At 37.3% G+C, this 14,464-nt stretch overlaps 2 protein-coding genes across 2 annotated transcripts; both read right to left on the minus strand.

Annotated features, from left to right (window-relative positions):
- Nucleotides 1-266: 266 nt before the first annotated feature.
- LOC135622058 (putative invertase inhibitor) lies at nucleotides 267-824 on the minus strand. The gene has a single exon (XM_065123692.1). The coding sequence runs from the start codon at nucleotides 822-824 to the stop codon at nucleotides 267-269; it is 558 nt and encodes a 185-aa protein (XP_064979764.1).
- Nucleotides 825-10,374: 9,550 nt separating this feature from the next.
- LOC135622059 (uncharacterized) lies at nucleotides 10,375-11,079 on the minus strand. The gene has a single exon (XM_065123693.1). It carries the CDS (start codon nucleotides 11,077-11,079, stop codon nucleotides 10,375-10,377), a length of 705 nt encoding a protein of 234 aa, XP_064979765.1.
- Nucleotides 11,080-14,464: the final 3,385 nt, after the last annotated feature.

Consider the following 14,464-nt stretch of genomic DNA (forward strand, 5'->3'; position numbering starts at 1 on the left):
TCAACAATGATTATAATTGATAAACAAACATAAGCGTACTCATATGGTGTCAATTATTTGTACTCTTTCAGCCATCAGGATAATTTCTACTATTATTATTTAATATATATTTTTCTCGAATTAATATATAATTTTATTTGTTTTCTTTTTGAAACAAATAATGCCAAAGCAATAGTAAAAAAACCACAACGTTTTTGTGATCCATGATATATATGTCATCTCCTCTGTCAAAACATTTCTCCTTCCCTCGTTTCCATGCATACATCTCAGTTGCGGGATGCTTGCATATGTACGCCTATGGCCAAACCCAGGCTGTTGCTGACCAACTTCTTCAGAATGCCGGTGATGTCCGCCACCGGCGACACCAGACCGGGGTTCTCGCTGAAGGCGTCGTTGCAGTTGCCGACGTAGGTGACCGACGCCGAGATGTGGGAGACTGACTGACTGTGTGCCGCTCCGGTTTGCAGGTCCGTGGCCGCCTTCTGGAGAGTGTCGACCGCGTACCCGAAGTTCTCCAAGCACACGCCGAGTTGGGTCTTCAGCTTCTCGTCTGTGATCGGCGCCGCTACGATCCTGTCCACTGTGGCCTTCGCCTCCTCGGCCGTGGACAAGGCCTCGTTGACGGCGGCGACGGTCAGGGCCTGGAAGGACGTGGCGCCCGACCTCGCGGCCAGGGACGTGCAGAGCTGAGGGACGGTGACGTACTGGCATACGGCGGCGACGTTGTCGGCGAGGAGGCGGCGGGTGGCACGGGGCTCGGCGGAGGCGGTGGCGGCGAGCGCCGCGAGGAGGAGGGTGGCGAGCAGTGTTGTGTGTCTAGCCATCGCTGCAGAATCCTACGTGCTGCCAATTATTCTCGTTGACTCGCCCTCTCTCCTCTCTCGCTCTCTCCTGTGGAAGTGGGAGAGCCAAAAGAACGAGCGAGGGAGGGAGAGAGAAGCGAGTAAGAAAGAGAGAGAGGTGAGGGGTAATTATAGGAAGAGCGGAAGGAGTCGTTCAGGTTTTGTAGGCTGAACTCTCTCGTAGGTAAAACAGGGAATTGCAGCCATCGAATTGCTCGCCTTGAGCTTCTCAGGTTTTCCTGACCACAGAGCAAACTATTCACAGCGCCGCATCTTTCGCGAAGACTAAAACGAAGGCCTCAAGTTCTTGATAACAGCTTTTGAGTGGTTAATTAAATATTACCCTATTACTGTTTTTTTTTATATCTCGATATTTAGATTTAAAAGATTTATATTCAAATTCTCATAATTATGAAAATAAAATATTTATTTCTATTTATCCTAATATCATCGATTTTATTGATGAAAGCATAAAAACAATGGACAAAAGGTTAATTTTAATATTCTAATTATATTTTTTATGATGATGGACGACGATGCCATTGGGAACCATAATAATTGCATCGGCACTGATGTAGATGCAAAGCCACTGGGGAGGTCGCGGTAACTACGTTGGCGTCGACATAGATGTAGAGCGACAAAAGGGCAACGATCTTCTACAAGCCAAACACGATCGCCTTTTATTGAGCCTACGATGCATTCATCCACAATACCAACTTCCTCGTGGCTTACCATGTTCGCCAAGTCATATATGTTGCTTGTCATTCCCTTGATACTAGCTATTGTATCTCTAGCACAGGTCCATGTTGAGTCCATCACTTTGCACTTTCTATGATCCTAATCCTATTGCCCCCGCCCTGCACCCCCCCTTCCCCCCTTCACATTCCGTGGCTTCCTCATCCTTTAGCTCTTGCTTCTCCACCTCCAAGTCCACGATGACGCCTTGGATGAAGAAGCCTACGGATCCTCTCTAGATAGCCATGAAACGGGTAACATAGGGTGGTTGAGGAGAGGGCAGAGGTTGTCCTACCAGGATGGAACTGGAGGATGGGATTATGTGGTTGGCTTGCACCAAGAAACAATTATGGCCCTACCACTATAGGTGACCCTTGCAACCATGTAGTGGTTCACCATCAAGCTTCGAGATCATGATGCGACAACAAAAAGGGCAATTGGGTGACACTCTAACGATTGAAGGTATGCTCCGGAGTGCTTACGAGGCTAATCATCATCGTAGTGTTACAAATCTCCTAGGTTATCGATACAGTTGCTGAGTACTCTACGACGGCATCTGCATCGTCCTCTTCCTCCTTTCCTTTTGTCTCAACTCTTATCGTCGCTCTTCCTCCGCATCATCATTCGTCATCATCGAAAATATAACTAGAACATTAAAATTATTTTTTTGTCCATTGTTTTCGTGCTTCTATCGGTAAAATCGATAGTGTTAAGGAAAATAGAGTTATTTAACTTTTATAACTATAGAGATTTCAATATAAATTTTTAAGTTTAGAAACGGAGATGTTAAAAATATCTAAATAGCGGATAAAGAGATGGAGATGTTAAAAATAGAGGATAAAGAAATGTAGAGTTGTATTGTAATTCTCTTGGTGCTGTCAACGTTTTCCTGTTGACCATAGTAATAATCTCATTTTCTTGGATGAAAAGGAATAAAACTATGAATTAACTCAAAATATCTGTTACAAATACTTAAGCATCCAGAAAATATTATATAGAACTTTGTGCAATGCTTTCATCGTAAGAAGATGGAATTGGAAGTCCGAATAAAATATTAGTCTCTTTCTATACTGACATTTGCACATTCAAATATCATATTATTACTAGTCTAATATCTAATCAAATATTTAATCATCCCTACACATCAATCGATTCTCATTCAAGCAAGCATGATGTATTACAATATTAACGACAACATCGCACAATTCAATCGATTCTTCATTTCTTAGTAATGTTGGATTGTTCCACATAATAATTTCTATGAATTAATTCTCATTTAAGTATAGTGGTCACTAAAGTTACCTATGACATGTCTCAGGTATACTATACTATCTTAAGAGAGATTATATATAATTCTCAGCTCTTGAATCATCATGATTTTTTAGTTTCTTCGTACTAATTTAAGTATCGGAGAGATTTTTATCGGATTCACTCCCGTTATAACTTTTATATTGACTTACATTGAACTCAATTATTTTCCACACTAAGCTCACCATAGGATCTGACAAGACTAGGATTGGTCTTGAATCCTCAATATCACTAACAAATATTGAGCCGCTGGCAATAAGATGGTTTTTGAAAGATAGAAACCTGTAATTGGTATCAAAAGTACCTAAAAGGGGGTGGGATGAGTTGGAAGGCTCATCAACACTACAAAAGAAGAGAACCAAAAGAAGCTAACATATGAGCTTTACAGTTTTGATTCCTAGGTAAATACAAAATGAGTAAGGGGTGTAAATTTTTCCTTCCAAACTCATATATCTGCCATGATGATGGTCTTCAGATGCCAAGGTAGAGTTTGAGAGCCATTAACAAAATTGACTACAGCTAATGAGTCAGTATAAATCAGCATGTTCCTCCTCCACTCATTGACTACAGCTAATGAGGCCTTCCAAGACCACCCTTGCTTCAATTATTACTGAGTTGTAAGACTTGCAAGGGCCACAACCAACCAACCAACAGGGGAGAGCCAGAAGATGATGTGAAATAAATTCCCTAGCCTGCAAACAAATCAGGAGAGGAAAAGAAGCCATCATAGATAGAATATGATGAGATCAAAGTCATTCCTAGCAGGCTTAAGATTCAGAGAATTTAAACTCTTAGGACCCTCAGGCATATGGTGTGTAGAATAGGCTTTATTAAACTTGGTCTTGTTCCTTTTTAGCCATAAACACACAATAAAAAAGGAAAAAAAAAAAGAGATGAGGCCTCAGATCCAATAGGCAGTGGAATTATGGAAGTTCTTGCTTTCATTTGAACCTAAGCTCCATGAATCAAAGAACTCAAGTTTGATTAATGTTCTATCTCGGAGGAGGAACCAAAAGGATAATGTCATAGGACACTTAAGTAGGATATGAGAGGTAGAATCATGACAGATATGATAGGAGTCTGTTTGATGGTAGAGAAAGTGCACAAAATGATATGAGATTGGGTTGTCATATCCAAAAAAAACATCGTAAGATGTATTAAAATTTAAAAAAAAAATTAAATCTTAATCTTATCAGCCAGGGCATCCAAAATAGTCGACTTTTAACCAAAAAAATGATAAAAGATCTGCAACAAAATAAAAGTTAGGCATGTTCTAAACATTCACTAAGGGTCTTCGTTCTTATGAAAATCAATTTTAATACTAGAAATAAGGTAAATGATATTATTCGACCAAGTGAGTGAATGGGAGGAACGGACTCCCAAAGAATGAAGACCTTTATATTTTTTTTACGTAGAATACACATCCAAAGGGAAAAAAATTATTGACAAAGGGTAAGATTCATTTTGCACAATTATTTTTCTGATAGTAATTAGATCCCTAAGACTAAACCTATCATAAGCGCTTATTTTGACAAACAATAATATCTTAATTAACAATGTGAATATAAGACGAGGAAGGAGAGAAGCTCTTGATGATATGAGTCATGTCTTAAGATGAAATTCAATATGATACAATTGAAGAGGAGATGAATAGGTTTGGAATTAATAACAAAGTTAATGAGGACCAGTTTACCGTGTTGGAAAATAAGGCTTTTATATTATTTTTAGACTTTGGACATGGCATTATTAACTAAAAGGGTGAGGTAATTGGGAGATAAGTGACACAGGGATAGAAAAACCACAAGGTATTTAATTGCTCAAGCCCCTTCTCTTATGCCGGCTTGATTTACCATATGCTTAGAAATGAGAGAATATTGCTTAACAAAGTATAAATTGGATATTTTAGATATTAATATTGATATTTGTTAAGTTTTGAAAGATATAAAGACTTTACATTGATTTGGAAACTTAGAAGTAGATCATATGCGAAGAGCAGGTATAAAATCTTAACCCCCTTGAGGCTGAATGGTGTAATAAATTTGTAGTTGATAAAGGATGAAATAAGAGAGGATAGGATTTGTTGTGCTAAGATAAACAGATATGACAAAAGGGATCCTCTTGTCGGATTTTTATATTAGCCTTAAAACAAGTGGATGCTAGACCATTGACCAAACAAGAGAATAAGGATGAAGAATTATATGTATAAATATAGTCAACTAACTTTAAAGGTAAATTCTTGAAAAGCCATCCGAATAGCATCGTCAAAAGTCTTCTCAATGTCAAGTTTAAAAAGCACCAAAGGCTTCTTACTTTTAGATTTTGGATATTAAGTGGACAAATTCATTGACTATAAGAATATTATCATAGATATAAAAAGAAAGTTTTAGTCTATTGACCAATACTTTAGATAAAGACTTATAAATAACATTACAAAGTGCCTAAGAGTCCTTAATCATGATGGGATTATTTCTTCATAATAAAGATGAGGTGGATTTTCCCTAGCTAGAAGATAGAGCATTTATGGAATAAAAATAAAAAAATAATATAAGATAAAAAAGTTAAGAAGATCCCAAAAACCATTAAAGAATTTGACATTGAGACTATTGGGACTTGGGCTTTTGCCCGGTCCCGTTTGAAGGAGGATAGTACGGATTTTATTAAGAAAAAAAAATTTACAAATATCTTGATGGGTAGAAGTAGCCAAGAAAGGGAGAGGGGGGCACATTGACTAATCCAGAAGAAGATTGAGAAGGGAGCACTTAGTTTATAGTACTAAAAGGCAAAGATATAAAATATTTAATTTGAAATGTTACAAGCCATACTTGAATCATCAATGATAGATGAGATCATATTTCTAGTATCAAAAAGTGATCATTTTATAAAAGAATCTATATTTTTATCACTCAATTCAAGCCATTAAATTTTAGCTCAGGAGTTGTATATTGAGTGTAGAAAATTTGTGATAGAGGGATTGAAGTCGAAGAGTTTTAGCTTTAGTGAGGGAGTTGGAGACATCTTTTACATCAAGATTCGAAAGGCCCTTAAGGGTGTTTTTGATCAAGTTTTCTAAACTAGAACTAACCAACTTGTTCAACTTCCTATAAAAGGAGCTAATGAGCTAATAGCAAAGAAATCTTGGTGAAGAGAAGTCATAGGATTCAAGGTTTGGACCATAAGTTTAGTGATGATGAACTATATAATGTTTGTGGATGTTAGTGTTCTTAGTTCAATAAAACTCAAATTAGAAGAGATGACTCTTATAGAAGTTAGAAGATTGGTGGCCAACCATAGTGAGAATAGGAGAGTGGTAAGAACAGACTCTACCCATGTGATAAATAAAAACTTCTTTAAACAAAAAAGTTAAGAGAGATTTATAAAAACATATTCTAAACATACATAATACAATTATTTCTAAAAGTAAAGAAATTTTCAAAATATCCTAAGCCAAACAAACTAATATGAAATAAAAATCTTTAAAGTTTAACACAAATCTGGTTAAAGAGAAAAGCTAACCTCCAAATTTATTAATCATAGAATCAATTACATTCGTATATCTGGGCCAAGGAATATTTATAAGAAAATTAATAAAAAAATACTTCAATAAGGATCGTCAAAGATATGAAAAATTACTTATGTAGCAAAGAGAAGATAACGAGACATACAATTTATCTAGATAATCAGATTCAAGGATTGAGCATTCTTAGCTATCGTAGTAATTTTAAATTTAGATACCTTCTATAACACTAGTATTCCTCCCGATCTACTGGAGACTAGAAAGAAATTACCCGACCATGCCTTTCCCATATAATAAATGAACTTTTGGTTATTGTCTTCTTGCAAATAAATTTCTAGAATAATAATTAAGTTCAGATTAAATGAATGGGTTAGTTTAAATAGTATATCTTTGTAAACTCTTTTACATGTGCTCCTATAATTCTATAATAGCAAGTTAAACATTATGAATTAATAATTTTGAAAGATGAGAAGAACCTATAAGATCTGACATTGGACATTTAGTATTCAAAATATATATATTTTTATTTTTTTTGTGTCGATGCCTAACAAAAAGGATGATGTGATTGAGACTTCTTTGAAGAGGGTGTCGTTTGATCTTATAGCCCTTTTTTGATAGTATAGTAGTCCACTCTAGTTTAACTTCTCCATTGAAGAAATCCACATATGTAATTGCTCCATCTTCTGCCGCCTTCTTGAAAGTTATTATCATTTTATCTATTAATGACTCAAAGGGACCTGCGGGCATGATAAAGGAACTTGTAAGAAGAATTATAAAAAGAAGAAATGAATCTCCCTCTAGGGAGTGAGAAGTTGGAGTTGGAGACTTAGAATGACAAAGTAGGCCAATAGGGTTAGAGAGTAGTAGAGGGGAGGTTTTATGATAAAGGTTGATTCAAAAGGGAAAAATGATTGCTCAGCTATCAGGACACTTAATAATCTCTAAAGCACAAGAAGGCCTCAGCGATGAGAATAGTACCAGAGAGCTACAAGCCTGGAACTCAATGGGCAACTACCATAGCTTCAGAGAATAATGGGAATGAGAAGTAGAGCAATCGAAAATATTGATTGACTAACACAAAGAGGTGATGACTATATACCCTTGGTAGACTTTGTGAAGGCACCATCATTGACTCAGGTTGGATCAGACTTAGAGGATTAGTGGAAGATGGTGAAACCAAAGTAAGAATATCCAAAACTAGTCATTTACCCATAGCAAAAGAAATAATATTTGACTTGATTGACTTAGCATTGGGTTGACACTAGACTTGGACACATGGTCCATAAATCAGGTTATCTTCTTCTTCCAGTGAGATAGCAAAAGCCCTGGAGTCTATAACAATTAGTGGAGAGGACACAATAGATGTAGATTCTTGATTTCCTTAACTAAGAAAAATCAGATTAGGTTGATGAAGAGATTGATAAGATGTTTCATGCCCTACCTTCCCATATTTTAAGCAAATATTGGGAAGGTTTTTAAATAGTATGGTTTGAAAGAATTCCATATACCTTGGGGAATATGAAAGGTTAGATCTAAAAGAATACAGAAGACGATAAACTTACCCCTTACTTTAGTTATAGTGACGTAATCTAGATTAAGAAATTTACTAATCTAAGAAGTTATCTAGGGTAGGAAGGTAGAGTTCATGAGTTCTAATGGAAGGCCAAGGAGTTGAAGCTAGGTGGAAATAGAATCAATAGTTTTCAAGAGTGGCTAGAAGTTGGATTTCTAAGGAATAAAGGTTAAGGACTGACCATGAAGAAACAAGGGTCCTCCAATGAGGACTTTGTTTATCTCCTTCATAGTATGAAACTAAAAGCAAAAGAAGCCTCCGGCCATATCTACTATATGGTAGCTTGCTGACAGTCCCTAAAGTTTATGAAGGAGATATTTTAGGAGCTCAAGAGATGGGATGTTACCTAAGAATTTATCATAAAAGCTAGTTTATCATTCTTCGTAGGCAGAGGAAAACTCATTTACATCCAAGATTACACACAGTCTTGACTTCCTTTGAATCTTAAATAGATTACGAGGAGTCTAACTATCAATCACTGGTCCTTTTGGTTTTCTTGAAGAGATGTGTCGAGGTGAGAGGAGGTTAGGTGGTTACAATAGGTTGGGCTGTTGGAGGGAGAGCTTTAGGGAGAGAAGGATATGAAGTAGCATTTTGAGAATCGAGCAAGGGATTCTATAAAGATGAGCAAGTAGTAAGAAGGGGGATAAAAGCTAGAGGAGAGGGTTTTGGGGGTACTGAAGATAGGGAGAGGGGGAACATTCCATGAGAGGGGGTAGAGATGATAATATCTTTTTTCTTATTTTTGGGTCTTTATTAAGTTAGCATCGTTATTTCTTATATGTGGCAATAAATTTACAACTATCTCTTAAATTGTCTTGTAAAAATCTATCACTAGATATCGATTAATTTATACATAGTCAACTACCCAATTGACAATCTTATAATCTCTCTATATATTTATATATATATATATATATATATATATATATATATATATATATATATATATTGATCAAATGTTATCAAAGATGATTTCTTTTTGTTGAAAACCTCCACCTAGTTAGCGGTTTTAGAATTATGTGATCCTCATCTTAATTATTATTTGTGAACCTTAATAACTATCTCAAATTCTTTGAAGACCAAGAAGATTCACTAAATAAAATTAAAAAGAGTCTACTGTTGATGATTCTCCAAAATTATTGCTTCAGGTCCAAATGATTCCGTGTTTTCATAATTATAGATTTTGATCATAACATTAGATAACCAATTCATCTTGATAGATCCAAGGCAATGGCATGAGGATCAAAAGATCAGCACAAAATTTAAGGAGTTGCAGTTGCCCTACATGCAAAGCAGGTCCAAAAGGCAAAACCCAAATGAGGCTAAGTCAGCTCAAAAGAGCCGACAGTCTTCTGCCAGAGCTTCAATTTTGATGCTGGCAAAGCAGGAATACAATGAGGAATAAAGAGCAGTGGTGAAGGATCTAAAGTAAAGACACATCTTCGAAGGTGTTTTGTCTCCCTTCCCTCCCAATCTCTTTTGGGTTTCTTGCAAGTGATGACCACTGGGACTAATGGAATGTTGGGAGTCAGCTTAATCTTCAATCCACAGTGACAACTGAGGTGATTATAAAGCTCAAATTTGGCTGAAATATGGTATAAACAATTTAGTCTTAGAGGCAATGTGGGTTTCTTTTTGAACAAAATCATTATGGGAATCTTGTTGCTAACTATCATAATTTTGAGCAAAAAACTTTGATTTGATCTCAATTGTTTTCAAAATAATTATACTATCATTTGTTGATCAAAACTAGTTAAATTGGATCATTTAATTCCTAACTATCATAGTTTCAATAATATGCATCTACTTTTTCATATATTTGTTCCCTTAATTCTCTTACATCACCTTTCAACCTTGCATCAAAGTCACTGATCAAGAACAATTAACAAATATCAACTTCATAATTCATGAAAGTTGATCCGATAAAAAAAAAATTATGTTTGTGATAGGTTCCGACGTAGTTTTATAATTTAGACTTCGCAATAAAGATTAGATGATTTTTAAGGTATTCCTTTCGTGACGATATAATTCGAAGTTAAAATGAAAATTCAAGAGACTTATTTTCTTCCAAGAAATGAATTCAAAATTAAGGTAAGGAACAGTTTGCAAGAGAGAGACTAATGACCATAAACACTGAAGTAAAACTGGATATCCAATGAAGTTTATTCACCACATAAACAACCACTGATGGAGAAGAACAGAAGAAGAAGAGAGTAATGCCTAACAAGCTCGACAAAGAAGCCTAAGAACCAACAATGACCAATGCAAAGACCTCCCAATTGAGATCACTTGCTCAACTCTTTGCGATCCCAATCTACCAACTAAAATAGGATCTGAGTTAAGCCAAGGAAGAAGAATGAGCTGCTTCGCCAACATCAACCAGTATCTGTGCCCCCGCCTCACATGCTTCTTGCAAGCATTTCTTGGTACCTCCTATAAGACTCCTGCTTCTCCAGCCTAAACTTCTCATAGCAGCTTGCTATGAACTTCTCTGCCAGTCGGTCGATCTCATTTCCGCCACAGCCATCGTCATCATCTCCTGTGGAGGCTTCGGCAGTCTTCTCGTCAAGCCAGTGGAGGTGCTCAGAAGCCGGCGGGTCCATGTCGCAGCCCATGTCATCCGTGGAGATCATCGAATTCCAGGTAGAGTCGTAGTACAGACACTGACTCACGTCGAACTCCTCTGTCTCCGGCGGATCTGGGATGGGAGTGATGTGCGACGAGGGCCGGTGGAGGTATGGCTTGATGGAGCTGAAGAGTTCCTTCTTGCTTCTCCTCCTCCGCTTGATCCTGTAGATGCCGGTGCGGGTGCTCCTCCTGTTGACGAGCTCCACCACCATGGACTTGGCGTTGGTGAGGGCTTGGAGGACATGCCGGATGTGTGGAACGAGGTAGGATCGGAGAAAGGCTTTGAATTTGAGGGTGGATGAGTTTGTTTTCGTAGAGAAATCATAGGAAGAGTGCAGGTAGTTCAGATGGTGGTGGTGGTAAGCCATGAACTCCAGCACCTCATTCTGATGAACTAATGGGTTTATAAGCATGTTAAGGCCATGGAACAGTTGCCACCCTTGTGGACCCAAATCACAGAGACTTCCATATCTCATCAGATCATTAGCTAAATGATTTGACTCTAAACTTTGTTCCTTTCCTTAATTAGGATTGAGTGAAAGAAAGAATTCCTTGAGGAGGAATATGAGCATAAAGAAGCCTCTCTAATCTTCAATCCTTATTTGAGGAATTCAGATCGGGTAACAAGTGCAACAGGTCTTCTGACATTTGCATGCTTGATGAGAATCTCTGAAGCAATGGAAACAAGGCAAAGTGTGCAGCAACATATGTGAGCCTGAGCCCACTTTGGTCTCTGTTGGGGTACATCCAGTCACATGGAAGATTGAGACAGATGAGACTCCTTTTGTTTCAGTACTCCTTTCAAGTCAAATATCACCTGCAAAGCAGTCCATAACATTCCACCCTCCCCCCAGTTTTAGATTCTCTTCAAAGTAACTTGTCATCTCTTTGTCTTACTGATGCATTAGGATGCATGATGCTGTGATAACATGCAAGAACCCAACTGCCTTGCCAAAGAAGGCTCCATGAGAAGATGTCTCTTTAGCAGAGAACTGCAGGATTGATGGTGCCTTCTAAGATGCAGAAAGGAAGTGCTAATCCTTCGACCCTTTAATCTGAAGGTTGTGTTACAGAAACCACTAACCAGAGCAAGGCAGCAAGTGCATGATTGTGGCATTATAGGAGCTGTGGTGTGCACTTTTGTTTCCCTACCTTGGGAGATTCTTGTAAGTAGGCAGCAGAAAGGAAGTTGATTGAGATGGATCAGTGATGGAATCTTATACCGCCAGCTTTCTTTATAGTTGCCTCCCATCAAAGTTTCAGGATTAGCACGCCAAACTATAAAGCAGGTTGTACCATAAGCCTTCCTGTTATCATGTCTAGATATGTTACAACATCCAAAGACCATGTTCTTGTCGTTTACATCTGCTTCTTGTCCATATCAAATCTATATCGATCCCTTTGTCTCTCAAATCATAGTCCCTTTCCATAAGCCATGATGCAAACTATTTGCTTCTCCTTAAGAAAGATGATACATTCTATTTACTGCGGATTCTTATAGAGCAATGCATAAGACATCGTAGCACATATCGGAGATTCAGACCTTCAACCTACGAGAAAGAAATCTAACATATATCATCAGCCTAGATGCATTGGGCCCTTCTTAATCTCCCCAACACTTGTAATCTCACTTTGCTCAGATTCCATAGTTCAAGAATGGAAACCGGGCAATCATGGACTTTCCATTGAAAGGAAAAAAGTAGATGATGATTAGGTTGGCTGAGGTTGAAGAATTGTCACGAAACAACCACATTGCACAATCTGTTGGGTAGAAAAAGTAAAGCTAGGATTAGGATTCTTAATCTAAGAATCCAAGGAAGTAGTGATTGTGGGGACGTTTTCCCTTTCTCTCCTTTTTCTTTCTTTGAGACAAAAGGCAATAGTCATATTACATTGCAAAAGGCTGAAATGAAATGAGGAGGAAGAGAAAAGAGGCATGTATTAGGGGACTTGTATGATGACTCAGACCTTGCATTACGATGATATGATAACCTCTTGCATTTGATTGTTTCCAGAAACCCAATTAGTCAGTGCTCTTATGAACAGGCTTAGCCAAGGAGGTGTTTTCATCCAATACAAACAGGTCATGCTGTGGTTTCTATGAAATGATCATTGCTTGAGCTAGCTTGGCACTTGAGAAGGACACCAATCTACATTTGAGGATAACGGTTTAAAGTATTCAGCAAACATCACTTTAATTTCTGAAGGTTTTATTGGGACACAACCAAAGTGCCAAGAATGTAATCTTGGGGTCCATGCAACAACAAGTTCTTCTGCAAACTTCTATGCTGGTGTTCCAATTCTTACAGACTAAGTATATGTAGACTTGCATTTGGTTTATAACTGATTAATCCTTTTATGTTGTATGCTATCAATTTGGTATAGAAGATTACTATGGTGAAATGTTAGTGGGTATCATACTGTAAGAACATTAAATGAAGGTTAATTAGATTTGATTGTATTTTGGAGCTACATGTCTTGGAGCTTTTGTAGTTTGAAGGTTTGATATTGCCTGAATGCTCAATATACAATGATATAACTAGAGTAAAGAATTCAAGCATGGAAAATGCTACTTGTCAGAAGTTTCTAGCCTCTCTTATTATTTTTTATCGTCCGAGAAATTTCTTTGGAAGATTCATCCTCTGAAGCTTTATTAATATATTAGGGACTTCTTTGGACTAAAGAATGCTTCTGACCACAATTTAATCTTGTAGTTCTTCTAAGTGTTTTTCTTATTAGAATATTATTTGAATCAACAGGTTATTCTTAAGTGAAATTATATGATCATTTTATCCCCTTAATTTGTTTTCTGCTAGCCTTCATTTAGCATGTGATCATCCAGATTCTTTGAATCAATACTCTTTTCTATTTCAAATGAGCTTTGAAGTCTCAATTCTCTTTGCACACAAACACTAACTTGTGTTGAAGTAATAAATAATTTACTGAAAATTGTATGTATCCATTAGTTTTTTTCTAGGCATAGAGTTAAATTTGTCTCAGATACTCTTAAAAGAGCAACCAGTGTGTTTCACTTCCACCCAAAGTTGTTGTAATTTGAAGGTTACTTCTTTGGAGATGAGAGTTCACTACATCAGCATGAATTTGAAATCCCTGGAAAGTAAGATCTCAGGAAATTGCAGAGCATCTTGCAGAAAAAGCTGGTCAATACAGTGGCAATTAAGATGGTTCCACTGTCTGATTCATCAATCATTCTCAGGTGCCACTCTTATCTGGTGTTCCCTTCTTTTCTTCCATCTGATGTCCTCCACCTACAACTGCACAAATCACAGTCAATTACATTCTGAGTTGGCACCTATGGTTTCCTCTTTTTTCCTTCAAGGAAATATACTTGATAGGGTGCTGATATCTGATCAGTTCTTTAAGACATATCTTCAATCCCCTTTCAGACATATATATAAATTTGAATTCACAATGTTGGATAAACAAATAATGCTTTGCCCTCAATTTAGTGGGCTAAAACAGAGGCCATAAATGTTTTTACTTGTCATTGGAAGTATTCATAGTCCCAACTCTGAGCACTCTCCTCCTGATTTGTTCAAGTCATGATATCTCATTTTGGAGTTCATATTGAGCAAGCACATCTTAATCCTATGGAGAGGAGTAAAGTGTACTGTTCATGCTTTATGTCCTTGTGGGGTTGTGGGTCTCTTTCTTCTACTGGACTAGATCTGGCACTACAAGTGAACAGTCTTTAGAAAGAGGACCACAGTTGTTCTTTTTCTTCTTCTAATAGATGGTGGATATTGTTGCTACTGGAGGCAGCTTTCTTCCTCAATGGAGATAACACAAGCTTTGTGAAGGGTTGCTCTGATAGCTGACCCCCTCATTGGACTTCTTCCA

Source organism: Musa acuminata, chromosome BXJ2-9 (assembly GCF_036884655.1).
Source record: "Musa acuminata AAA Group cultivar baxijiao chromosome BXJ2-9, Cavendish_Baxijiao_AAA, whole genome shotgun sequence".
NCBI lineage: Eukaryota > Viridiplantae > Streptophyta > Magnoliopsida > Zingiberales > Musaceae > Musa > Musa acuminata.

Coding starts and splice junctions, on each gene's coding strand:
- LOC135622058 (XM_065123692.1), bottom strand. CDS start 824: ATGGCTAGACACACAACACTGCTCGCCACCCTCCTCCTCGCGGCGCTC.
- LOC135622059 (XM_065123693.1), bottom strand. CDS start 11,079: ATGAGATATGGAAGTCTCTGTGATTTGGGTCCACAAGGGTGGCAACTG.